At 36.9% G+C, this 27,693-nt stretch overlaps 1 protein-coding gene across 5 annotated transcripts in view; it reads left to right on the top strand.

Moving 5' to 3' along the window:
• Nucleotides 1-278: 278 nt before the first annotated feature.
• PTBP2 (polypyrimidine tract binding protein 2) overlaps nucleotides 279-27,693 on the top strand; it is a 47,457-nt gene continuing 20,042 nt past the window's right edge. For 4 of the 5 annotated variants that reach the window (XM_033067461.1, XM_033067462.1, XM_033067463.1 and 1 more), the window contains exons 1-5: nucleotides 279-413; nucleotides 1,983-2,013; nucleotides 14,252-14,327; nucleotides 25,308-25,480; nucleotides 25,899-26,042. In XM_033067461.1, the coding sequence (XP_032923352.1) occupies nucleotides 406-413; nucleotides 1,983-2,013; nucleotides 14,252-14,327; nucleotides 25,308-25,480; nucleotides 25,899-26,042 (432 nt within the window). In that variant the 5' untranslated portion in view covers nucleotides 279-405. The remainder of the gene's footprint in view (nucleotides 414-1,982; nucleotides 2,014-14,251; nucleotides 14,328-25,307; nucleotides 25,481-25,898; nucleotides 26,043-27,693) is intronic. The other variant, XM_033067466.1, reaches the window with a different exon arrangement.

Consider the following 27,693-nt stretch of genomic DNA (forward strand, 5'->3'; position numbering starts at 1 on the left):
CCATGGGCTGAGGAGCCCCCGCCGCCCCTAGCTGCCCCAGAGCTATCCTGCGGCTGCCCGCCGCGCACTTCCGAAGGGGCCCGGGGGCAGGAGGGGCAGGAAGGGCTGGAGATGCAGGAAGGGCGGGCTCGGAACGCGCCGCGCTCCCGCCTCCCGGCCCAGGCGGGGCAGGCTCGCGCCGCCTCACGGGCCGGCTCGGCCCGGGCAGCTGAGGGCAGGAGCTTCAGCGGCGCGCGCGGCGCATGCGCGTCGGGCGGGCGCGTGCGCGGTATCGGCGGGGGACGCGGAGCGGAGCCCGGCACTCGGCAACGCTCGGCGGTTTCCGTGCAGGCCAGGCCGCCATTTTCTCTCAGCCTCCCCGTGCGCGGCTCCTGTCCCGCTGCCCGCGCTCTGTCCTGCTCGGCGATGGACGGGTGAGTGGGCACCGGGGCGCTGGGAGCGAGCGCAGCGCCGCGCTCTGTGCTGCCGGCCGGCGCTGGGACCCGTCCCGGTGCCGAGCGCTCGCTGGCTGGCGGCGGGCGTCTCCGTGGGTGTGGGGAGCGATGAGCTTCCCGCCGCGGGACAGCTGAAGCCTGAGGCCCCACGCGGGCTGGGAGCGGGTCAGGACGGGGCCCAGTCTTTCCTTAATTCGGGCCCCTCTCTAGGGTCTCTCATTTAAATCGCCTAGGGCCTTGGGCCGCCCCTTCTTAAGTGTAGTGCCCGAGACGCCGCGTCTCGCTGTAAAGAAGGAGCGCGATCTCCCCTCATCCTTGTCCCCCAGAGCCTCTCGCTCCCTCTCCTCCCCGCCTCTAACATCTCTCCCCTGGCCAGGGGGTGAGGAGGGGCGCGCTGCAGGGCTCGGGTTTGTTTTGGAGCTGGCTGGATGGGAGGAGCGATGCCAGCAGGAGCCAGATGTCGAGCTCTTTTGTTTTCAGAAACTGCCTAATAAGCCCTTCGGCTTCCCCCCCTCCCCAGGTGGAAGGATGCCTTTGTATATGCAGTGGACTGGCTGTGAAAACCAAAGAAGGGAATGTTGGAAGGAGCCGTTCTTATGGGACAGTAAGGGCTGGGATGGGCAGGCACTGCAAGCCAGGCCTGCATTTTGTTGGACCTGGAAAATGGGGCTGCTGGCTTTAGCCTTCGTCAGTGTAAATACAAATAAATTCAGTTTCCAAATCTCCTATTAGGTTGTTTACTCTGCCTCAAACAGAGAAGCCATCTCTTTGGTATGCTTTAAGCATATAACCTTTGAACTGTGAGAGTTCCAAAGGCTTTTTATGGTTGTGATTATAATGGTAGGAGTTACAAATCCTGTCTGAGAACTACTGTCACTAATGAGTACTACACTGTGGAATGCTCTCCCATATTCATTGTGGTGTGTGTTTGTGGACTAAGGTTTCTTTTAGGATTGTAGTATACACTGTGAGTGATGATGTCACAGCCTCTAAAGAAAATATGTACCTTGACATACCTGTTGCAGCGTTTTTCTTAGGTGTACCTCATTAAGTTTCATATGGGTGTAGGTGCCAATGCGTTGGGAGTTTTTTCCAAGCTAATTAAAAAAAATAAATACTGCTTTCTGCTGTTCAAAGAGTAGGTCTAACAAAGATTCAGCTATGTTGCTGAACCAGCTGTTTAGTTAATAGAGGTGTATGAGAAGTTTTGTACTTACTTTTAAATTACTTTAATTTATTTCCACCCTGTAATCTTATGTAGTCCAGAAACCCGAGTTTCCTAAATAAGTGTTCTGGCAGTGCTGCATTGGAGTACCTCATTTACTTGAAACTTTGTACTCTTTGGAAGGGCCTATAAGCTGTGGGAGCTCAGTGGCTTTTTAAAGTTTCTTTTGTATTTCAGTCCAAATATTCTTTGAACAGTTTCTTGCTCAGGGAAGTTGTTACCTGTTTGTTTCCTCCTTATTTTATCATTGCAATACATTGAAAAGTTGGGTTCATGAGGATAAATTGGTTGACTTATGTTCTTGTTCTTTTCTTTTTTTACAGCATTGTCACTGATGTTGCAGTTGGTGTGAAGGTAGGATGTACACTTAAATAAAGGGGTAGAGTGCTGATACAAAATTAACTGCTTTGAGCATCAGTAACTGCATGGTGGAAGATTTTAACTGGTCATTGTGAGCTGATATCTAGTCAGCCGTATATGCTTTATTAAACAAAAATCCCTAGAGGTGAATTGGAGCCTCTACACAAAAGACTTTTCTAGGCACTGAACTGTAAACAGTGGTTCTGGATTAATGTAGTGGTGTCAACTTCTTACTTTAAAACTTGATTTATCATACTTTTTTCAAAACAACACTCCCACATTGGTACATGGGGCCTGTAAAAGTCATACTTTCTCTGTCTCTCCCCCTCCTTTTTTCAAAGCAGTTCCTACTGAAGTTAAAAAAGAAGTGACTGTCTGTAATAGGACAGAATAATGGGTGCCAGAATTTGTTATGTAGACACAGAAGTAGGTATTTGCTTTGCTGTACTTTTTATTTCTAAAGTTCAGTTATAAATTTATCATATTTTTATAGTAATGAAAGGGGTTCCAAATAGCTGTTAATTTACTATTTATTTTGCTTTTTTTATTCAAATCTATCACAGGAATTAGATCAGTACTCCATAGTAGCAGAGTGAGAAATCATGTTAATGCCAAGGGATAGTACAGAGAACTTTAATGAATGCATGAGAGCAATTCTATTTCAGTGGTAGAAACAGAAGTTTTCTAGTTAACTCTTCCCATTTGTCCAGGGATTTTGTAGCCTGTGCTATGTACCTGCCTTTTCACCTGAAGCTGATCAGTGTTAACTGCTTGCTAAGCCCAGCTTTGTCTAGGAAGGGCCAGTTGCTCAGATTCGGTATTAGTCCTGCTGGATTTGGACTAGTTCTTGTATAATACAGCCAGCCTGTGGATACAGCAACTGTTCTGTCAGATGTACCTGTATAATGTTTCTGGGTAAGCTTGCTTCTGAAGGAAGAGCTGTGAGAAGGCAGTTCCATAGATTCGGGACCCCTCCAGCTCCATATGTTCACACACTGTTGGAGACAAGCTTAAAATCACTCTCTGAATCGTGAGTAAAGAGTAGTTGTTAAGTGCTTCCGTGGGAGCTAATCACAATAGAAATATGAACTGATGTGATTATTTCTCTGATGCCTGGGAGGACAAAGTGTTAACTCATTAAAACTTAGCAATGTATTTAGTAGTTTGGAGGAGTACCTGAGGATGATCCGAGTCTTTCAGCAACCAGCTGCACTCCATGTACACAGCTCCAGGGCAAAACATATAAAATCATAAATTACCCTAGTAATTTTTCTTCATTCTAGTGAAGAAGTAGTTTCAGGTAGACCATGTATTACTTGGATGTTAAATTCTGACGTTTCTCACTTCAGGAAAAGTAAATGGATTCAGTATCTCTTTCACTCTTTACTGTGAGCAACTTCAGTCTATGAGAGTTTGAGTGTTATGAACTATGTCCTAGGTGGGTAGTGCAGTTTTGGACCCAAATTTTGAGATACTAACCAACCAATGAAATAAAGATGCTTCAGATGATGTAACTGCTTTCTTCTGTTGATGGTAGAAGTTTTATTATGAATATAAGAAAGAAGGCAAGACAGGTGTATTGAAGGCAGTGATTAAAAAATACAGCAAAAAGCTCAGAAGTATCAAAAAGTTGTGCTCTTTGTTTGTAAAAATGGACTTGCTGTCTGGTTTTTAAAAGAAAACAGTCTGTGCATGGAAGTAGTGCAGATAAATAAGGATGATATCCTGAAGAAAACTGTTAAATATGGGAGGAATAAACTGAATTGTGTTGTAGAGCTTCTTTAATTTTTTCAAGATAGTGGCAAGAAATGGGATTTCTGTTGAGGTATGCAGTGTGTGTGGTGATGTAATGCCAGCTTCACTCGTGTTTTGTGGAAGGACATGTGAAATGTTTGTCCTTATGGTGGCTATTCTTCACTCTTGATGGACTGATGTTTTAAAGTTGAGGAATGCTTTGTCTATCACGTGTATATAAACAACTGGGATCAGTCATCTGGCCACCTTGGAAGTTTTCTTTTTCGTGGGGTGCCATGGGAGTGTGTAAGGAATAAGTTTTGAATCCAAGGAGTTGCATTAGCAGTTTAGTGCTCTTCCAGCACTACTTTTATTGTGACTGAATAGTCATTGGATGTGAGCAGGGATTTACCTGAGAAGTCACCTTATCCAGGATTTTTTTTTTACTTGATACTTTCTGAGATTTTTCACTTACAGTGTATATTGTGATCACCTGCAAAACATGTTTGTGATATCTTTAATTATACTTGGAGAAATGGATGGTGACATATGACTCTTCTGTTTGGAAAATTTGTTTTATCATCATCAGTCATGTCAATACAAATTTAAAAGTTAATATTAACTGTTGTCTGGCTGTTCTCTTAAACAGAGAAGTGAGCACGTTGTATTTTAAAACCCATTCATAAAAGAGTAAGGAAAGTTAATTACTGTAGTCTGGGTATTGTCTTTCAATTAAAGGAGGGCTTTTTAGCTTTGGGGACTGCATATGGTCAAGGTAACTATAAAGTTAAAGGAACAGTTTTATGATTTGAGTTACCTACAAATGAGGGATAAATTCGAAACTATTACCATTTATTTGTAATGTATACTTGATTTGATTTAAAACATTTTTTTTCATCTGATGTTCAGTCTACCTTTGATTTTCATGTTGAGTCACCAGAAATTAACACCAGAAACCAATATAAAATATGAAACTTAAAATGGAGGTGGAAAAATGATGAATACAACTTGAAAACTTGGTTTACAAAGAGTAAATTTGGGGATTTTCTGCAACTCAAAATATGCAGTGGAAACACACTTCCTTAGCTGAAATCTGTCAGAGGAGCAGCATGCTTTAATTTCTGAAAGCATTAGAACATGTCAAACCCAGTCATCTTGTAAGTGCAAATGAAATAGCTCATACTTGATTTGGTCTGTAATGTCTTGTTTTGCTTACCTAGAATTCATGGAGGCAGGGAAATGTCACTGCACACAGTTCACCCCTTACATTACATTTTGCAAAATAATGCAAAAAGGAATGAGCTTTAACTCTCTGTCTGATGCTGACTTGTGAACTTGCATTGTATATAAGCAGTTTTTGCAAAGTATACTTGAATAAAGGAGTGTTAAGGATTCCAGTAATGGTAAAATTTACATAGTTCATCAATTTAAAAAAAAATCAATTTCTTGGAGAAATTCTATACATTTTATAGATTTTTTTGTGCATAGTTAAAAAATTACCATATTATAGAAATGGTTTCCTTTTTCTTTTTAAAAAGTACATTGGAGTTCCTCTGTTCTTACTACATCAGGTCCTTAGTTACTCTCTGGTTATATATTTTGAGTATCAGCATCTAATAACTGTACTTTGAATTGCTCTCTTGTGTTCTCTCTACATTACAATGCTTTAATCTCAATAACTGATTTGGTACTTGGTGTGATAGAGCCTTTTTCAGCCATTGGATGTATGAAGTATATAGTATAATCTTTCCTCTGGAGTAATTAAAAGAATCTTTGGAGGGATATCAAGCATGGTGTAAGGAATCTATGTCACCTAGGTGTAGGGAATCACTTAGGTGGACTTTGGGTGCATATTGAGGGTGATGTCTCCTACTGTATTTCAGTGTGTGCCATTTGAGTCTAATGGATGATCTTTCTCCTGGATGGGATGGGTAGCTGTGCAGTAAATGGGGCTTGAACAATTGAGTGACTCATATTGTGCATGTGCATTGTGTGTTTTGCAATGCTTCTCCTGTCTGACAGGAGAAAGAACCAGTCCAGTTATTTCTTCCTGGATGCATTATTTGGTACACAGCATTTGGGAAATTTTTGTCCTTCTTGGCGGTGCTTTGGATACTGGTCAAAAATCCAAGCTTCAACTGCCAAGCATGGACAGCCCCAGTTATGACTAGGAGGGAAAACTCCCTCCTGAAAACACAGTTTTGTAATGTTTAAAGATGTGGGGATGGCCTTCTTTCCCCCAAAGTCAGGGCTTTGGCCTTTGCAGTGCACTTAAGAGACGAGGGAATTGGTGGTGTGTATTTGGTTATGTTTGGGATGGGTAGAAGATGCTAAGAAACAATGTCCTAGTACTTTCTAAATTTTCCAAACAGAAAAGTATCACCTAGTTCCCCTTTTTCCGGGTCACTGAAACTTAACATGGAGGAATATAATAGTGTGGGGGAAGGACAGTAGCTAAAAACTGACAGAGCCAGGAACTGATGGAGAAAGGGGAGACAGCACAGAGAAACAGTCTGAGTGCTCTTTAAACGTGTCCACTTTGGATTTTTAGCTCATGTTCTGAGGAGTACTCTCCTCTTACAAAATTATACTCTGAACCTTTTTTGCTAGTAATAACTGAGAATTTTTTCATGGTGGAAACAAGCAGATACTTTAGATGTACTGTGATTTTTTTCAGCAGTGCACTGTATAATGAAAATAGGATTGAAAGTCAGATCCTAGCAAGTTGTCAGAAGATAAATTTTCCCACTTCTGAAATTTAGTCTAAACTTATTTCACAAGCCTATTCCTTTCAGTTTTTTGCTCTCAAATTGCCTTCACTGTGGTAATTTTTGCTACATAAAAAGAAGGGAGTGGTAGGATAAAAATTGATTTATTCATACAGATAAATGCCATGTGATGGTCTGTTGCATTTAAAATGCTAGAATTTTGGCTAACCTTGCATGTCTAATATAATAGCTGGTAGATTAGACAAAGACACAGTGATACGAGGAAAATGAGTTGTTTGTGAATTAGATGTCTTTTAATCTTGCATTAGCTGTGATAATGTTTTTAGACAACCTTTGTATTCAGTAATACTTAGTTGTGCTAGCAGCAGTAAACAGCAAAAAAGATGTTAGTGTTATAGCAGTGAAGTAGGTAAACTTTTGGCCATGTTCAAAAGTTTAGAACTGGTATCTGACTTTGTCTTTCCAGCAGTGGTGTGGGCAATATGTCCATAGTGACAAAAAAATAACTTCTTATAATGAAAGATACCTGTTAACAGGAAGATATCTGATAACAGTAACTTGAATAAATTGACCCTGTTTGAAATGACTTTCACGTTTATTCTCAGAACAACTCATTCCAGTTCTTTTTTTCTTTCTGCTTTTGTTGGGTTTTTTTGTAATGCTCATTCTGCCATTGTAATATATGTCAAAAAGTAAGGAAAGCTGAAAATGGAAAGAAAGGAAGCACGTTGAAACTTAGTTTGTTCTCTGTTGTAAGTATGCAGCAATGTAAGGAAGCTTTAGTATACCTGTTTGGTAAGTTTTGGTATCTTTCACTAGTTCGAAATCACGTAGTTATTTGTAGCAGAACACTTAGACTTGCATTTTGAGGGGTTGTGCAAGGAGAAATGCAATCAACTGCACCATCTCTGAAAACATGCACTAATACCAGTATGGAAAGACCCTTCCCATTTCCTAGAGCTTCAGGCCATGTTTTCACAATCAAACTGCATTCCATTTTTGTCACTGTAATACTTGTGCAACAGATGTTTTTGGAGCCAGTTCACAAACCTTGCTTGGGACCTTAACCAGGATAAAGCTAAGCTGACACAACATCTTTTTACCCAGATTTGTACCGAAGTGTGTGGTTGCATAAGTGCTTGTAACAATACAGAATTAGGAGGGCACAGTAGGAGCAAGTTGCTGGGGTCAGGGAGAAGGTAAGGTTCTTGCTTTTGGTGGTAGTGTTGATTCAAATGAGTTGATTCACAAGCTGTTCATGGGACTGTGATGTCCCATGAATTTAGGGGCTTGGGTATTTTTTACAGCTGCAAGTACATTTAACCATGTTTAGCTTTTCATAAAACCAGTTTTTCTGTGAATGTGAATGAGTATTGAGTTATAGACAAAATAGCATCAGCACTTTTAATTTATTAGTGAAAAATAGGAGATAATCGAGTAGAGCATACCTTCCACGTGGATCACATTTTGGAGTGTAGAAACTGCTACTAAAGGAGCAAATCTGTACATCCAGGTGCCATGGTTGTCTGTCTGGAAGGCAAAGAGTGTATCCAGGTGGTAGCTCTAGTTCTCACCTATTCTCATTTACTTCTCGTAATGTTTGAGAATAGTACTTTCCTGATAGAAGTGGAATCGAAAGTCTGAAATGCTGGAATAAATTATTTTGTTGGTGTACTTCTCTTGGATGTTTAAAGCACTGACTTACAGTAGAAGGGATTCTTGCCTGCAGTCTTTCATTACAGTTGAAAGTTTGGAAGTTTCCAAGTGAGACCACATGTGTGACATGGTGTAAGTTGAGATTTGATTCTTTATTTTTTGGCTTAATAGTCCATCTGCATCTTCTGGAGCTTTGAGAAATTTGTTTCTTTTCAACATTTTGTTTTAGGAACCTGGAGATTTTTTAAGGAAATTGAGTTTTGTCTCCTGTCAATATTAGACTTTTCAAATTTCCTTGATTACTCTCAATTTCTACCAAGTTTATCTGCTTTTATTAATATTTTATTTATTTCTCCTAGCCCCTTTCTTATTGAAAAACTGAGTGTTAAAATGGCATAGTTGTTAGGCTATATAAACATTATATGCTTGACTGAGGAGAGTATGAAAATACTTGAAGTAGGGTAAGAAAGATCATCTAGATAGAGTAAGTATGTACAGGGGGTCATATTGTATACAGTTAACACTGAAAGAAAAGCAAGTGATGTTATGAGCGCGTTATTAAGTGCCTGTGGAGTTCACAACTGTAACTGACTTCATGCCAGTGTAGTTAACTGGTGTACTCTTGAAAACGATCCATGCATGTAAGCTTCTGGGGAAGTAATAGCAAGCCTTTAGTTAAACTGTATGCTTTGTAAAATACTTAGGAACCTGCATGGGGTTTCTTTTGAATGTATAGTCTTGGCTTGCCCTGTCCTGAATGGGCCTTCTGTCATTCTGTACATACGAGGTGTAACAAATTCCTCAGGGTAGTTTGGATTATGTGTTTTGGCAGTTATGTGGGTAATCAGACTTTAAGGCAGATCAAGGGTTTTTTCTTCATGAAAGATCATGTGAGGGTATATTTATGCAGTGTTTCATATAAAAAATTGCCATATTAAAAATGAAACATCCTTTAAATTCTAATCCATCACATGTAAACTGAACAAAGTTTATAAATGCTGTATTTTGGGGGTTTAAAGTGTGTTGTCGTGTTGTTCCAAGCATCCAGTCTCCAAAGTTACTTCAGATATTGAAGCGGTGTATTTACAGTGTCTAACTGTTAGAGGAACATGTTTTCATGTCTTGGTTGAAACCAGCATGTGCTTGTTCCTCTCCCATACCATCAGGTTTCTGGCTCTTACTTTTAAACTGTTGTTAGAAATAAAGTGGTTTACAGTGCTGTTGAATTTCCTTAAACCACGAGATCTGTCTCCTGGCTTGTCATACCCCTTGGGAAATTAATGCCTGTAGGCTGAGAATGACTCTGGTAAATGTGCAGTGCAGCTGAAGTTCTTGTACTTATCTTTCGTTTGGGGGGAAGGGAGGAAAGCAGGAAATGGGAAAGGCAGAGGCATCCTGGTTTTGAGAGAGGTCTGTAATGTCAGCAAATATAAATACTACAAATGAGAGTATTTGTAAAAAATGTATTTTTCAATGTCTTTCTTGAGTGTAATGTTTTTATTTCCTGGTGGGAGTTCAATAAGTTTTTTTAATTATACTGTTGACTTTTTAACAAAAGTTAACTGTTTCTAGGAGTACTGTAGCGCTTCTACACATGCTTGTAGTAAGCTCTGTGTAATACACTGTTAGGTTAGATTTAGCCATAACTTCTGATCAGAGTCTCCATAGCCCTGAATTATTGGGAAAAAAGCCAATGTGTCTCTGACATAAACAGTTGTCAGAAAGTATTCTGATGCATAAAAGACTAAATGCTTGGATGTAATAAAATCTGGGGAACTTGTGAAGTATTTAAAGCCTGATCTGGAATGTGAGGAAAGTAGTTTGCAAAGACTTCTAAATAGTGTATTTTTGATTAGCCTGGAAGCATGGTATGACAGTAATGACTTCCTGAAATTATACAGCTATGTAATAAAAGCAGTGATAGCATGAAGCTTTATAGTAGTCTTTTACTGGGGGAAAAATCTGAAATTCTGCTTGCGTAGTGAGGGATTTTGAGTTAGCTATAGCTTAAAGCAAGGACTTAGGACATTCATTTGCTGAGCTAGGGGCTTCTTCTTTCTCTTTGTTTAATTGATTTTGTGAATTGTAGAAGTGACAGTATATGAAATAAGTATTCACTTAGGGAAATTAGCTAAAAAATCAAAATGGTGTCTTTAATTTGCAGTATGTAAAATAATTTTTGTATATATAATTCTGAATTTTCACTTAAATGTGCACTAAAAGTCTGACTTGGTACATTTTTTGTCATTTTTGGAAGTGATGCTACATGTCAGTTTTACATAAATCCATTGATTGAAGTCATGCATTAAACATGATGTTTTCCCATCTTGCATGGAAATGCTCTCATGGGGTCGTGGGGGTGATAACATGGGCTTCAGTGAAAGGGCACTATTGACTCTGTGACAAATTCAGGGTTCACTCACTGCAAGATGGTAGCTTGGCAATTCCCTTGTTTATTTTGTATACTCACATTTTGGTAGATGCTGGGTTTCATAAATAAATGGTTTAGATAATTCTGATCTGAGCACTTAGTTGTTAGTTTTTGTGGAAGATTAATGTAGATTATTCTTCTTGACATTGGTAGGAATAGAAATATGGCATTGAAAACGTGTGCTGTTGAGGACTAGATGTCAGAAGATTCATTAACTGCTATTAATAGTATAATAGCAGTTTGTACTTCCTATTTTGTTCTTGATAATCTCCTTGCCTCATATTAAAACGGGTATTCAATTAGTCTCTGCCTTGTTGCTATTACAGTAACTTTCCTTTGCAGTATATGGTGAAATATAATCGTTGTGGTAGATTTTTATTTGTTTGTTATTTTAACTTTCATGTGAACATTTTTGCCATCTCTGTATTTGTGATCTTCATTATTGTTATACAATCTCAAACTTGCTTTTATTCTTCAGACCACAGCAGTTTGCACAGACAGGGAAAAGAGTTAAGTGAAGGTTACTCTTGGATCTTCTTTCCTTGAGTCTGATTCTCTGTGCTCTTCAAAGATCTGAGTTTGGTTTCCTTAGCTCTGAAACACTCAATACAATTACCTAATTTAGTTTAAAGGTTTGTACCATTAAACTGGCAGAACTTCTGCACTTGAGACTAATTGAATATTCTGGATGCTTGCAAAATTGGTTATGTTTTTGAAATTCATAGTAGAGCGATGAGAGATGCTTGTGGAGCATAGTGTCAGTCCTTTTTGGCTTTGCACCCTCTGATAGAAAATGCACATAAAACCAAAACCAAACACCCCAAACCACAAATTGAATAAAGCCTTACCTCTGCTAAATAGATATAAGTAAAATAAGTATTTATGTCTATATAATATGGGAGGGATTGTTAGACAGTAGTGCCAGTCTAAGAGCACACATGGGCTTACATGTAATTGCTTTACTAGACTACCAAGATCTTCAGATAATCCTTTTGAAGTAAATCACAATAACCAGGCAGGTACTGCTTCTGGCTTTGTAATTTAATCACTCTGTATGCAAGTCCATCATGTCTTTTTCTGCAGAACTGGTTTTAAAGTTATGTATGAAATTGAAGTACAGAAGGGACTAGACTGCTTAAGAACCAATTAGGAAAAACAGCCATGTATATCTAATAAGATCACTACTCACACAGTAAGAGACATCTTTGTCTTTGACCAAAAGCTTGGGAAATATGTACAGGAGTGAATTAGCAGAGGTTTGCTATATATTTGTGATTTCATGGGGGAACTTGAAGAACATTTCATGTGTGAACCTGTACATCTGTGAATCAGACTTTTGAGCACTAATTTATGCAGATAAGACAAGTGCAGAGTTTATGATATAGGCCAGTGCAAGAAATTCACATTTAATTGTTCTTCGGAAGAAAAAATGTTAAAACTTTGTAGTGCAATGACAAAAACTTGTGATTGACTGTGAAGGTATTCATGTAATGTAAAATGATATGTTTATAAATGAAGAGAGAACTGTTCATGAAACACAGATGCAGGAACTGAATATTCACTCTGTTGAGTAATTTGTGCTCCTTTTGGGTTTTTCTGTTGTGGATTAATTCTGTTGAGTAATTTGTGTTCCTTTTGGATTTTTCTGCTGTGGATTAAGAAATTAACAGGTTTTTTTGAAAGCCTGATTTACTAGGAACCAGAAGTTTATATAATCATTCTTGCATGCTTTCGTTCAGCAGTTGCTGTTGTAAGTAACTTTCTGAAGGTGAAGACAACTCAAATTTGGGATATTTCAGGATTATAAAGTTCCTATAAGTTTTGGAAAGAGCATTCACTTGGTACTGGCGTTGCTTCAGCTATTTATGTAGTAATTATTGTACCATTACAAATGTATGCCTGCCATATAAATGAGGGGAAAAATGCTGCTGAATGATCTTAATCAGCCAAACTATGAACAGATTCAGTGTCTGCTGCTACTTCTGCCTATTCTGAGCTGGCCAGGCTTTAGAGAGGGGCTCCCAAGCTGAGCTAGATGGGTATTGCAAGCAGAAAAATCTGCACTTACCACTGAGTAACCTAATGCTGCTAGTACTCTTCAACTTTGCAGCATTCTACCCTTGTCAATATTATGTTAGAAAAAATAGAGCATGAAAGAGAAAGAATGTTTATGTTTCAGCTTACACCAAGTACCTGCGAATTGCATCAGCAGTGGAAAGCAATGTAGGTAGAATAACAGAGTTGCTCTAACTTACCTATGTTGTTTCTCCGTTCTATCTAGCTAAATTTTTCTTAGTTATATCTGATTAGAATTGCATCCTTGCGTTGAAAAGGACAAGACATGGTCTTTCTCATGGTTCTACCTGATCTTGGTATTAGGCATGATGCAATCTTAAGGGACCTCTTCCTGATTTGATAGGCACAGCTTTGTTGATTGCTACAGACCCTTACAAGCTTAGAGCATTCAATAAACTGTACAGATTCTTCAGAGCTGATGTTGAAAACCAAGTAAACTTTGATGACTCTATGTGTGTACACATATATAAACTTTAATGTACTGTTCTCTGTGTGGACACAGATATAGTGCAGTAGGAGAAAAAGGTAAGGGTTTGATTTTTATAAGTCTTTCAACTGTGCTGTCTATGGAGGTAGTAGTCTCAGATGAGTTTATTATGAAGTATTGAAGTGCCCTGTAAAACCTATTCATTAACTACTCTCGATTCTCTTGTAGTGTCCACAGCAGAATTAAACTCATTTATTTTAATAAGGATGGGTACAAACTGTTTTTTTATCTCATTACCATTTTAGCACTGACCTGGATTAGTCTTAAGGGTGCTGCTGAAATACTTTTGAAGTGGGAAGGAACCTATAAGAAATTAAAGATAATATTCAAAGGATGGTTTAAATATTTCGTTTATTGAAAGATCACATGAAGATTTTGTAGGCTTTTTGAGAGATGAAGTCTTGAGGGTGAGGAGGGTTGGGGCATAAGAGAATTAAAGAAAGAACAAGGTGTGAAAAGAAGTGCCTCTTCAGCTGTGTCAAATGCCCATCTTACCAACGATTTGTGGAAAGGGTTATCTTGTATGGTTTCAGTATAGACCCTCCTCTAATTTTTGCAGCCCACTTTTTAAGGTCATTCATTAATTGATATTTGTCATGTTTTAAGAACTACAATGAAGATGTAATTCCCTGCCCTAAATGATGTTTTGCAGAACAAATGGATATCCTCAAAATGAAAACTGATTTCTTTTCCTGTCGACATTAAATCTTTTTGTTTTTAAATAGGGGTGTTAAAAATGAACTAAACTCCATATTTCTATTTGCATAGGTTTCCCTTGTAGTTTCAGATAGATATAATACTTTAATATATATGTGTATTAAAATATTAAAACTTAAATTAATTTAAATGTTATTGAAGTAGAGTAACTATATTTAATTCTATTTTAATTTGAAATGCTGGGCACCATTACTGTTCAGCAGTTCTCATTGTGTCCAGAAATGGCTTCATTTCAGTGGTGGGTTAAACAACTGTGCTTAAGCTGCTCTCATTTCAGATTGCCATGTAAATATTCCGCTTTACTTAGATTTCAAACTGTTGCACTTATCTGAAAAGAGGAAGTATCATCTTTAAAAATCACAAAATAGGAAAAAAAATCTCTTACTGTCTCTTTCTTTTTAGAGAGGATCTGACGAACTTCTTTCAGGCAGTGTACTCAGTAGCCCGAACTCTAACATGAGCAGCATGGTAGTTACTGGTAAGTGATGCCCTTTCAAAGGAGAAATCTATAATTTATACTTGGACTCATTTCCTGTTTGCAAGGGGAGAACACCAAAACAAGAATCCGTTGTGCTACAGAGGGATAAACTGTTGGCTTGTATTGGAATATAGTGACTTTGTATTTCCTACAAACCTTGGATCTCTGAGAAGACTAATCCCACAGAACAACAGGCAATTTTCAGATGTCTGCATACTAAATTGTTGGTGGGTGATGGGATGAAAAAATCACAACTACCTTTGAAGTAAGGAATCTCAACTGCCAGGCAAAGGTAAACAACCCAATTCCTGTTTAACATCATCTTCTTTGTACATGGACATCTGTAAGTCTGGGCATTGCAGGGAAGGCCACTGTGCCAGTTTCATAATACAGTGTAGACTCAGGAAGAGAGAGTTCTACTTCACTGCTAAAGCAAGAAGCTTCACTTTACTCCTTCACTTGGAGATTGCAGTGGTAGAATCTCAGAGTATCAGTGCAGTCACTGACTGTTCTTGAATCATTTTTCTGGTGATGCTAGATAGAAAGGTGTTTTCATTAATTGGCACACACTAAAATGCCTTCTATCGCAGTTGATGCTTCTATGTTGAATGTGCATTGAGTTCTTGGAAGGCTCATTTCAGAGGTCTTGATTGTTCTCTTTTTTTTCTTTTTCTAACATACCATTAATTTTTGTGGGTTTTTTCTTTTTTTTTCTTTTTTTTTCTTTTTATTTTGCCTTAGAGACGTGGAGGAGTTGATTCATGGTATCTGAGGGGTTGCTGCACTTTCCAGTCACTTGCCTGTTTCACTGTTCTACTGTGCCTGATTTTCTGTATATTCATGGGGTCAACAGTATAATCACTGACATTAATAGCAGGCTGTGTCCATTCTAATTTATTAGTGAGAGATTGGGATTCAGGGTGCAATTTCATGTTACAATTAGGGTGCTGTGGTGACAGGTCTTGCCAGAATGGGTAGCTCTGTGCTTTCTTGTCCTGCATCTTTAGCACAAGCAGAAAAACCTCCAAATACACATGTTTCTGCTACAGTCTTCTGTTGGAGTTCTCATACACTTGCAGAATAAGGTAATGCAGCATTAAACTATTCTAATAAAATAAAGTAGTTTTTCCTTGGAGCAACTTACTGATCAGTCATGTGGTTGCACAGTTGTAGACACAGGGCAGTGTTGAGTGGAGGAGTGTGGCAGCAGAAGAAAACCACTTCCACTGACAGTTCTGTAACCAAAGGTGAAGAGGTGGTTGGGCTTTGGAACAAGTCAGAAATGCAGTATGGTGCATTCGTAGCCATTTTGGAACCCCAGAACACTTGTTTCTCTTCCCTGTTTTTCTTACTTCCTTCTGGTTCTGAAAGAGATCCCTCGTTTTCATTTTCTTGATGTTCTCTGCAGTCCTGGATATTAATTAGTGCTTCATCAGTTTGCTTTACTTAAACAATTGTACTAAAACAATTAAACTACTATGGAAAGGAGTTGTGTGCGTTAGGGATTGGGTGTGGGCAGTGGACATTAGGACAGGACCAAGTCCTTAATGTTACCAAATTTTTTCATATATTCTTAGATAAACTTTTAGTTCTAGGAAATTAAATACAAGTTAATTTACCAAAGGAAAAAAGAAGTAAAGGAAAAAATCAGTAAAGGGAAAAAAAATGAAATAAGAATTATAATTTTGAGGTTTCAGAAGAAGAAACAGAGAAGCTTCTCTAAGCAGCCTCTACATAGAAATTCTTCCTAAACAATTTTGAGACTGGAAAAGCATGTTTTAATCCCATTAGGTTGGTGTATGGGATGGAAGTTTGATGTATTTGACAGAGATTTTTGCTTCCCATTTTGTTTTTATTTGCACCCTCTTTAAGCTGATTAAGGGTTTGGGTTTTACTCTTGGGAGTTTCTTTTTTATGTGTGGGAGATTTTTTGTTGTGGGTGGGGGCTTTCTGTTTGAGATTTTTTGGCATCCGCAATCATAAATGACTACTCAAGAAATGAGCTCGTTAGCAGCCGTGGTCAGAGTAGTGGTCTGGCTCCTGTACTATCAGATGCCTGGTACTAAAAGTTTCACATAAGTTCTGTAATATGGAAAGAAGGTTGGTGGAAAAACAATCCCAAACAAACAAAACCCCATAATCTGAGTGCATTGCTTTAATTCAAGTAATTCTGTATAGCAGTCAGTGAAAAGGGAACCAATTTGTTTGGGTATTTTACTTTTTAAACATTTTCTTGGTATTCAGATTTCATTCTGTCTGCCTTTTTTAAGTACCACAAAAACCCCCTGTAGAGGGGATAAATCCACTGTTCAGCTTCTGAATATATCCTCCCATAGCTGTATTGTTTACTGTGGACCAGGAAGTACTTTTTCCAGACTTGCATAGTTTCCAAGTTCAGATTCTAAACTCAGAAGCAGTTAGATGTGAAATGGAAACCTGTGTGTTAATTTTTTCTGTAGCCCCTCTCCTGAAGCCAAATGTGTTCCGAGTATTCTTTCTGTCTGAATTTATGTCCTCCTTTTGCTTCAGTTCTGCTATTACATTTTTCTCCAGATGAATTTAAAACTTTGGTTAATGAAACAATTTTTTTTTTCTTGCTGCAGCTAAGGTATAGTAGGATGGGTCTTCCCCAGATTTGTTAGGGCTTAAGGGAACCTGTGGTAATTTTTTAAGTCCCTTGTAAATGAGATGTGTTGTAGATATCTGCCTATGTAAAACTAATACCTGTTCTTGCCCTTTCATTCTTAGAGTTGGGAAGTGTCAGGATATTGTTAGACTTGGCCATTGTTTTCTGGAGAATATAGAAACTTATTCTGCTGTTGACTGTGATATTTATAGTATCTGATCCTGTGATATTTTTCTAAGTAGATAGTTAGGAGAACAGAAGAAAGAGATGGTTTGTCTTTGTAATCCTCTGAGCCTTTTATTGGTGAAAGTGTACACAGTCAAAAAAACAGTGGCCAGTAGCAGTGCCTTAGCAGGCCTAAACTTTGCACAAAAACTTGTAAATCACTGCCTCGTTCCTTTCTCTGCTATAGAAATACAACCTAAACCAAAATGCCTAAGCTGTCCAAAAACCTACCTTTTCTTGGAAGGGAGGGGTTTTGGTGGAACTGAGGACTGTGTTATTTGGGTGAGACTGAAGATGATTTTTTAGAAAATGAATTTTATCATGGGAAAAGTTCTATTAGTGTGTTTTGGTTTTGTTTTCTTTGTCTTCAGCTGCCATTCAGTGAGAATACTGTAATACTTCAGTGCTTTTATGAATACTCATGCTCTAATCTTCTCTCCTAGTGAAAGGCATGAAAGAGGAATGGTTTCTCTGCCCTGTAGGGGGTCTTGCAGATGAATCCTTTCCTACTTTTTTGTGAGAGAAGCTTGTGGAATTGGTGTACAGGTGTTTGATTTGCATTCTTACTGGTAATTTGAACTACTGGTAATTCTCTAAAAAAGGCTAGCATGTTGGACATGACTGAAAATACAAGGCCTGATCCTTGGGCATTTTCTGAACAGTTTTGTCATCTGCATCTTCCAGACTGTGTAGGTGGCAGCGTGTTACATTCACTACAGGTGAAGTTACTGTTCTAGGAACTTTGTGTCTTTTACAAAAGAGCAGAAATGTAGACTTGGTTTAACACGACTTTTACCTCTTAACTCTGAACCCTGTTTTGGACAAACTTATTACTGTCATTGTTGAGTAATTTCATTTCATGAAGCATTTATGTTTAAATATACAAGAGTTCTTTTTGTTCCTGAGCCAGGTTGGACAGGATGGCAGAACATTATTTTGTTAACATTAAGGGAAGGATCCCATCCACTAGATAGAATCTGTAGCAAGGGAGAACAGCTTGTAAAGTACAAGATCAGCAAATATCTAAACTTTTTTAAGAAGTTCATTTTTTATGTTACTCGTGTATGTTTCTGGTGTATGTTTCATGAGTATATTAAAGCTGATTGTCAGAACCAAACCACAGGCCTTTTACTATTGCTTAAATTCCTGCTAGTTTTCCTTTAGAGTTTTTGAAAATATTGTCAAAGTCTGTTCTCATTTTCTGTCATAATCTTGCTTGATTCTGATTTCTTTGGAGAACATAATCTTCTCATAAAGATCCATTAGGTAAGTTTTTTTGGTGTTGGTGCACAATGACTAGAAAGGCTCTTTAGGTAAGCTAATAATACTATTTGGTAACAGGATTCTGAGAAACCAGAGCTGAAACCAGGATCTTTAAGTAGATATTACTGATCCTGACATTGCTAATGTTTTTCAAGACATTAGTAAGGCAGATTGCAAATGATTGTATATAAATATTTTTTTACCTTTTAGTACTGTATGTCCAGTAAATACATAACTGCAGTTGTTAGTTCTGCAGATTTTAAATGCAAGAAAAAAAATCCCTTACCTTTAAAAACTGGAAAAAGTGTTTCCTCTGTAAAGGGGTTACTTTTACACAGAACTTTTTGGGAGGCTTTTGCTGTTCAGGATGGATTACTTGATGGAAGTTGTAGGAAGAGGTATTTGTATGGAGATGCTCATGCCATGAACTCTGTTGCTGAAATCCACACACAAAAAAAGTAAAATTTTTAAAGGATGTAGATAAAAAGTGAAAGATGTTGATCAAAGTTTTATGAAAATTGGCTTGTCAAAGACAAGAAGAGCTGGTAGGTTTTCTTGTTACAGCTGCTGCAATTTCATTGTTCACATTACTGTGTTTAAAGTAGATCAGTAGAAACATTCTAAAACCATTTTGCAACTGAGTTCACCAAACTCCTGGAACTTTGAATGATACCATTGATCTTGTTTTTACTTAATTAGCAGGGAATGTTAGGAGTGACTTTGGTAGGTAAATCATTATATTAACAGAATACTTAGCACTGAGGCATACTAGCTAATAATATTTCAAGTGTTGTATTAAACTTGGGCAATAAACATAGATGTGCCATAGATGTGCCATTTTTGCTAGCACATTAAGTAAAATTGGTTATTAGTTAAAATTAATGATGCCTAAACTTAGGTAATTTACTTCTGAAGTTTGCAAATTGATTACAATTAATAATAATTGGAAGGATTTTAAGAAGTACGTTACAGGTGATTGGAAAGTATAGTAATTTAATAATACTGTATATTTTACATATTTCTACAGATATGCAGATTTAGAAACAACAATCTCAGGATGGGATAAGTAAAATGTGGCTACTATTATCAATTTAGGTAATTTCTGTCTACATTGCTATGCCATGGTAACTTGTTCTACTTTGTTTGGATTTCACTCTAGCCTATGGTATTTTTGCAAAATTTTAAGGACTAAATTGAAGTGCAGTAGTTCTAGACTGCAACATTGAACAGTCACTATATCAGACTGTAAATGTGTTATCATCTGCTTAGAAAACTCAGTGCTCAGTGTGTTTTGAAACAGGTGCAACCTATGTGCAGATGTGCCAATTGAAAGTTGTAGTTAAGTTTGCTTCACTATATTTGCTTATTTAAACTCAAATTCCTCTTAAGCAATAGTCTCTGTAGTGTAAGATAATTTTAATATTGATTGGTCAAGATTTTCATATGCACATTGCTTATGTCTGTAAACAGCACAAAAACCTCTATTAACAAAATTGTAACTAACATTGACCATGTAACCTAACCTTCAAGGTTAACAAATGTGGACTTCAGACAACTTCACATTCTATGTGTTTTTATTGTATTTTTGAGTGTGGTATCTCCTTTTCTTGTTCTTTCATACATTTTGAATTCCACATTTTAAGTTGAACATGCTAAAGCAAAGGTCCTGTTTATTTGCTTTTGGGAGCCTGGGAGAGGTCACTGGATCAGACAACAGCTCTCTTCCTAGGTTCTGTCACATCAGGGTAGGATATATACAGGAAAACTTTCTTTAAGAAAAGAACTTTCCAGAAATGAAACCACAGCGGTCTCTATTATACAATTTGTGATTGTCTGCAGCTTGTTGCTGGTTGGTTGAGGCAGATGATTGGTTCAGTAGCCAGTGCAACATTTTAATTATTCTGTCTGGTTATTACAGCTGTAAACTAGATATCTTCAGTTGCATTGCCTTTCTCTTAGTCACTTATTTCCGTTCTGGATATGTGTCTCATGTTCTACTAGCTGATAACATTAAATTACATATATTTAGCCAAGGTGAAACAAGAAGTGCTTTCTACATAGAACAGCACTAAATACTTTGACTACTGCTATTAAGCTTCTTTAGTATTTACAAACGTGAAAGTTCCTTTTTTTTTTTAAGTTGGTTGTTGGTATGTACTGGCAGTTGTGAAACAGAGAGTGATTTCTGCAGAAAGAATGTTTATTTATATGTTATTTCGCTACTGTAGATATGCACAGATTTATAGCCATTGTCTTGTGGTCAGTTTTACTTTTTTCTGTTCTTTTCAGGAATTGATGGATAAAAACAACTTTATATTTTATCCAAAATTTTTTGCCTGTACCCACAGTTACGTTTCTGTATTAGGAGATTGTGTGCTTATGAAAAAAAAGTTTATTGTACAGAAAAATTACGTATCTAAAATAAAGGTTTCTGAACTCTCAGGTCATATTTATATTTCTAAAAAAAAATTGCAGAGAAAAGGTCCTCAGGCATGCAATTTTATTAAAATATGTTTTCAAAAGCATTTGTTATTATCAGGAAGTAAACTCCTCATTCTTCTCTAGGAGTTACGCTGAACTTGAACAGTTTTTCTGCAAAAACTCCTTGGTTGCATTGAATATTCATAGCTTGAAGATTGAATGACTTGGAAAAAGAGAAAATATTCCTAGTTTATACTGTTGTTAATTTTGTTGCTTTTTTTATATAGGTTCCTGTTTCTTTGTTTAATAAAGTAGGAGTTTCTAACTGGAAATACCAGGACCCAAATTGCTCTGATTATGGCCGTCTAAAGGCTTTGTCAACCTGTAAGCATTCAATTTCAACAAGTTGATTCATGCTGAATTGAAGGGAGCTCTGTGCAACAGGGATGTGGCTTATGTGTCAGTTGTATTTAAATTGTGGTATCCTATTTGGATGTGAGAATAATGCTTTGAATAGTATTAGTAAAGATGAAAAGATGAGATCTTGTTTAGAAATAGTTGCCTGATGTCACATGGAAACTGAATTTTCCGTCTCATTGGTGGAGAGATGCAGAGGACTTAGATCAGTGCTATGGTTGTTACAGAACATGGTTTTTATGGTAGTCTGAATTGAATATAACCATTCCTGTGTTCAGTAGAAGCTGGCAGTGCAGAGTTAATGGTTGGACTCGATCTTAATGGTCTTCTCCAACCTAAGTGTTTCTATGATTCAGGACTGGGTTTATTTTTCCTTTTCAAATTACATATTTGCAGCTATAACTTGATTTGTAAATGAACTAACAATGTGTTTTAGTCATTCTCCCAGTGCTTTTTAAAACTTTTTCCCCCCAGTGTAAATGTTGTAGCCTGCTGTTTTCAGTGTAAATTTATATTTGTTAAAGCCTTAGCAGTGAGATGTTTGAATTGTGTCAGGATTTTCAAGTCTAGTGAAAGCCAGACTCCCTCATGAAATAACTTACATGCAGTAAGTCTTCAGTTAATCAGCATTTTCAGCAGTAGTTATTAGTCAGCTTGTGAGGTCTCCTCCAATATCCCTTGGCCTCCCCCCGGTTTTCAGCAGTTTTATTTGGAATGCTATATAGGGAAGGATCTTTCAGGTTGTTGCTATTTAGGCTTAGACTCTTACTTTTACCAGAAGACCATGTTATTCCTCTAGTACCTTGCTCCCCTTGACTTAGCTTTTAGTCTTTATGGACACTGATTCTGTTAGTAAAAATTTGTTAGAGAATGAGATGGTTGTTCTAATAGTACTTAAATCCACCTTTCAGTGGCTCTGAACAAGTCGAATTCTTGCTGTAAATGTGGTTTTCTATTCCCAAGTGCAATTTAATGATGTGTCTTCAGCTGAGAAGTACCATTTATAATGACAAATAAGAGACTACAGTTAGAGAGGTTTCATACAGTGCCAGAATCTCTCAATAACCCTCCTAAAAGCTAAATTTAATTTGTTCCACAAATATCTTGAAAAGTTCACTTGTGTATGTGCATATTTAGTGTATGATGCACACTTCATTACTGGAACAGGAAATTACTGTTAGGTGATGCTGAATGGATAACCAAAAGTAGAAAAAGTACACATTCTCTTTGCATTCAGCAGCTGACATGCACATTTCTTCTGTCTTCAGAAATCCATTGTTAAATCTTTTGGTATAAATCTTACTTTGAGAAGGTGAGGTTCATTTTTTAATGCATGGTACTAGTTCAGTTTTCATTGTACAAGAGATACTTTTGCCAATAAGTAATAAACAGATAGTTTATTTGCCCTACTTCTAAAAACTTTTATTGGGGAATTCCATAGCATTGAGAAGGGTTGTTGCCAGTCCCCACATCCTGTCCCTCCTGCCCTGTTTTCCGATTGCCGTATGTTCTTTCATGCCTAAGTCTGTATTTTTGTTTATATTACTGTAATATATTCATCGGCTTTTTTATACAAATGTTTTTGCACAGACACTTGTCTACTTAGCTTTTTTTTTTAAAGTAAGTAAAAGTTTAAAGTGTAGTGTAGTTGAGGCATAAGACAATGTAAAAAATAAAATTGTGTGAGAGGCTTGTATACATGAATTAACTTAAAAGTTCTTGTTTGCTGTTTAGGAAAAGGTTTGTATAATTAGTACAGCAAAATACATCTTTTAAGCTTGTTCTTTAAACTTACTACAGCTAAAGTTGAAAAACTGTGTAAAATGCCAGTATTCAATAGCAAAGGTAATAGATACAAAATTAATTGGGTAATACAGTAATTGCTATATGATTGTATTAAAAAATCATTAAAGGAAGTTTTAATATACATGTATGTGAGTGATTATATATTGGCCAGTGATACATTTGCTAGAAGTGCTGGGATTACCTAAAGCCTAATTTAAATAAGAGCTTTAGTGTAACAAAAAGTAAATTCTTGGACATTAGGCTGTGAAAAGGTTAATATGTCAAAATTCTCTGTTGAAAACCACACAAATAACAAAACAGCTCTATCGGTACTGATATGAGCAGTCATGGTGAATATTCTTCTGGTGAGATAAAAAAAGATTTCTTACTTTCAGAAAATTCTTTAGTTTGAAAGCTTTTTCACATTCTCATTTTTGGTAGTGTTTCATATTTTTTTAAACTTGTAATGAATTGAAATTATTCAGAAAGCTGAAGGATGAAGGGCATTGGATGTGTAGTTTCAGTATCACCATAATTCTTTTATCCTTTACAAGTTTGTTTTTAATGTTTTGTTTGTAATGCATTATCCAGCCTATTACACTTGGCCTTATTTCTTCTGTTTGGGTTTTTTAATTTTTGTAGAGATTTGAGAACTAGTGAAGACTATTGTGTGATGAGCTTCAGGTGAAAAGTAAAGCTTTCACAAGCTTTGGCTTTCAGTCTCTTTGAGATAGTGCTATAACGTATAATTTTGAACATGTGAACTCTGGCTACCTGGAAGCACAATCTCACCATGTTTGCCAAAATGGTACAGGGTAGAGTCCTGTGTAGACTTCAGATCCTAGTTCAGTGTGTATTTTTCAAATTTTACTCTTCTGTGTTTCACCAAAATTCTTTCTCTGCAGCAGACCAAAATAAAATACCTATTATTGCATTATCAGTGGGAGATGCTGCTAGCTGAATTTTGACCAGTCTTGAAGGTAGTTAGGTTTTTGTTATTATTTTATTTGCTATAGTAAGGTGGAAAACTCTGTGTTCTTCTGTGCAAGAACTTTTTAAAAACTTAGTTGTGGAAATTTTTTTTGGAGGAGGGTTGATGATGGTGGTGCAGGGTGTGGGTATGGGAGATGTGGAGTTACTGCATGATGTGCCTCTAAGGCATACTGTTTTTAACTAATAGGATATTTCAAATTTTATATTTAGATACATCTAAATATCTTCCTTTTTTGGTAGAAGAAAGGAAGTCTTATACTTGTTTCACTAATATCTAAATGCATGCTGATTTCCAGTGCTGATTAATTAATTGATATCATATCTTATGACAGTGTTGTTCTTCAACTCTTGACTCTGAGGTTTACTCCACTGACATATTTTGAACTAAAGCAAATAATTTTTCCTGGCCTTCTTTCAAAAGCAAGATTTCTTCCATCCAACTGGTTAGCTGCATATGAAACAAAAAGAACTAAAGTTGGAATGAATTTTGCTGTAATTCTTTACAAAAATTCTGGAGTATATTCTGGTCTTTCTGGTGTTTTGTACATTGATGCTAATGCTTCCCTGATTTTATTAGGGAAATTTATCTGGATCTTCCCCTACCCCCGTTTGTGTTGACTGTATCATACTTATTAGTTGGTTTTTCCTTTTGTATGAGTGAGCTCATAGTTCATAATGGACATTTTACTACTTTGTCCTTTGTTGGTTTCATCAGCCCTTTGTGATGTGCTCTGGGTCATCCCCTTTCTCCACTCTGATCTTTCCCAGCATTAATGGCACTTCCAGTCTTGCTTTGTTACTTTTCTGCTTGTTGTGTCCAGTTCCTTGGTGCAAACAGTTCTTAAAAAAACTTTGAGATCTATTAATGGTTCACCACCATTTTATTTCTTTCAAAAAATTCTGGGTAGCCACTAGCTGTTTTTCCTTTAATGTATGTTGGAGTTCTCATGTGAACCCTTGTTACACATACTTAATGTGTTATTCCATGTTGTTATATGAGATACTTCACTGAAAGTGAGGTGAAAGGATATGCTGTGGTCTTTGTGAGAGGACTGTCTTGAATAGTCCACTTTTCATGAAACAAGCATTCTTCTCTGCAGAATTTGTTCTGAACCTTTGAATTTGACTTAGACCAAATGAGGAGATGGCTCACTTAAAATTATTTTCATGTTTATAATTAAAAGCATTTTTTAATAAAGCATTAATAATATCAGTAAACTTTTCAAATAGAGTCTGAATATGTCTTTCAGCCAATGGTAATGACAACAAGAAATTCAAAGGTGATGATAAAATGGATGGGGCTCCTTCTCGTGTTCTTCATATCAGGAAATTGCCTGGGGAAGTGACAGAAACAGAAGTAATTGCTTTAGGTTTACCTTTTGGTAAAGTAACCAACATCCTGATGCTGAAAGGGAAAAACCAGGTAATTTGTTGTTTTCCATTTCTTAATATTCTTACTGTCTGATTTCAAAATATATTGTTAAAATGCTGTTGAAGTAAGTCATAAAGCAGTAAGTATTAAAGAAAAAAGAGCTTTTCTTCCCTTATTTTTTTATATGAGTTTACACCATCTTTTAGTAAATTTTGGGGGGAAGCAGGATGGTTGGCAGCTTTGTTAAGGAAAAAGCTAGCTGCAAGATAAATATTTATTCTTGCATCTTCACAGATAAATTTTTGGAGATTTAAGTAGCTTAGCAAATAAAGTTGGTATGTGTAGAAGGACATTTTCTGAAGACTGATATTTGTTAAAATGTGTTATCAAACCCTTTCTTTTTTTATGTATGACTAATACGAAGATTTCCTGCTTTGTAAATACTGAACATGACCTCTTTTAATTACAGGCATTTTTGGAACTTGCCACAGAAGAAGCAGCTATCACTATGGTTAATTACTACTCTGCTGTGACACCTCACCTTCGTAACCAACCCATTTATATCCAGTATTCCAATCATAAAGAACTAAAGACTGATAACACACTTAACCAGGTATATTTACTGTTCAGTAGTATTACAAATGCAGACAGTAGAAGCTGAGGCATAGCATGTGTTCTTGGCTCATGTGCCATATGTTTGAATCATTTGTTTTGTCCACATTCTAACACTCCTATAGTCTTAGCCACGATTGTTCCACTGTGTGACACTGGAAGGGATTTACTTTCTGCATGATCTTTCCATTACGATAAGTTTTCTTAATGTTTTCTTAATGTCAAAAGGCAAAGGTTCTGAAGTGTGTTTTAATAAGATATTTTGAAGTTCTAAATAACTTTTAAAGTTTTTGTCTTAGTTTATAGACTGTAGGGTGGTAGAATTAACTTTCTTATTCTGACACCTGAGATTGCGGTGGCAATTGCTAATGCCAATGCCTGAGTTTCAGTGCTTTGGGTGATTCACTCCACTAGCACTGGTAACCTCTGCTTGTGATCTGCTTTTTCTGGAGACTAATACCATAATGATCACTCTAGAGACAGATGTACTTAATCAAACACCATTATGTTCTCCATTTTGGTCTTGCCTCTCCAGGACCTATTTCACAATAAATACTGTTTTAAGTAGAATAGAAGAATTAGCAAAAGTAACATGGTGACCAGTTCATACAAACTATAGAGAGATAGACTCGAACCTATCAAAAGTCTGATGGTTATTTGTTATTTTAACTCAAATTTCTTACATTGCATTTTTGCTGATACAAAAAACCATGTAAGTGCCAAATTAGTTTCTATTAATTGTGTCCTCTATTAGGACATGTAAATAGTAAAGTTATAGCTGTTGCCTTTGAAAGCAATTTCAGGGTAATATGTTGAAAGACATTTTTGTTCAGATCAAGTGTAGTGTTGATTTTCCTGTTGGTCTTTCTAAATAGTCTCACTCCTTAGAATACTTTGATTTTTTTTTTCCAGTATAGATTCCCCACAGTCCCAGTTGTCAGTTACAAATTAAAAATAAACACCTTAATTTACCTTTGATAGAGTAGGGGGATGAAATCTGTCTTCACTTACGGTGGATGGACATACTGCCTTAAGAAGTGTTGTCTTGTGTCATCCTCTGGTTTCTCTGCTGATACTCATCTGGTGCTTTACATGTTCACCTTTTCAACCTATAGAATGTGCTGATTTTCCAGCAGCTTTTATGCCACCATGCATATTACTACCCTATATTCCAAGTCTTCCAGAATTAATTAAGAAGCCTATAATAGAAGTAGGTACTTCCATTAAGCATTCTGTAACTACTATCTCATGAAGCATTCTGGAAGACAAAGATGATTAGACATTCTGTTTTCTGTTAGAAAAAAATAAAGATAGTGCAGGTATTGCTTGTAGTCTGACTTTTTTTTGGATATTCAATACTTAGCTTTCAAATCAGATTTAAAATTTTTCAACCTAGATTCATTTGAAATTGTCTTTTTCTGGATGTTCAGGCAGGAAGATGTGAAGATGTTGGAATATTAGTATGTATAGCTGAAAAGATAAAATTTGGAGAAATGTGCGAGTTAAAAAGGCAGGGAAAAAATTATTTAACCAAGGGGTACTTTAACCAAGGGGTACTTTAAAAGCCAGGCCATGGCTGGAAATGTTCCATGAAGCTGTGTTATTCTGAACTGCTCAGTAGCTTCAGAGGTTTTTACTTACATGCTCAGAAT

This window comes from Catharus ustulatus, chromosome 9, assembly GCF_009819885.2.
Source record: "Catharus ustulatus isolate bCatUst1 chromosome 9, bCatUst1.pri.v2, whole genome shotgun sequence".
Lineage (NCBI taxonomy): Eukaryota > Metazoa > Chordata > Aves > Passeriformes > Turdidae > Catharus > Catharus ustulatus.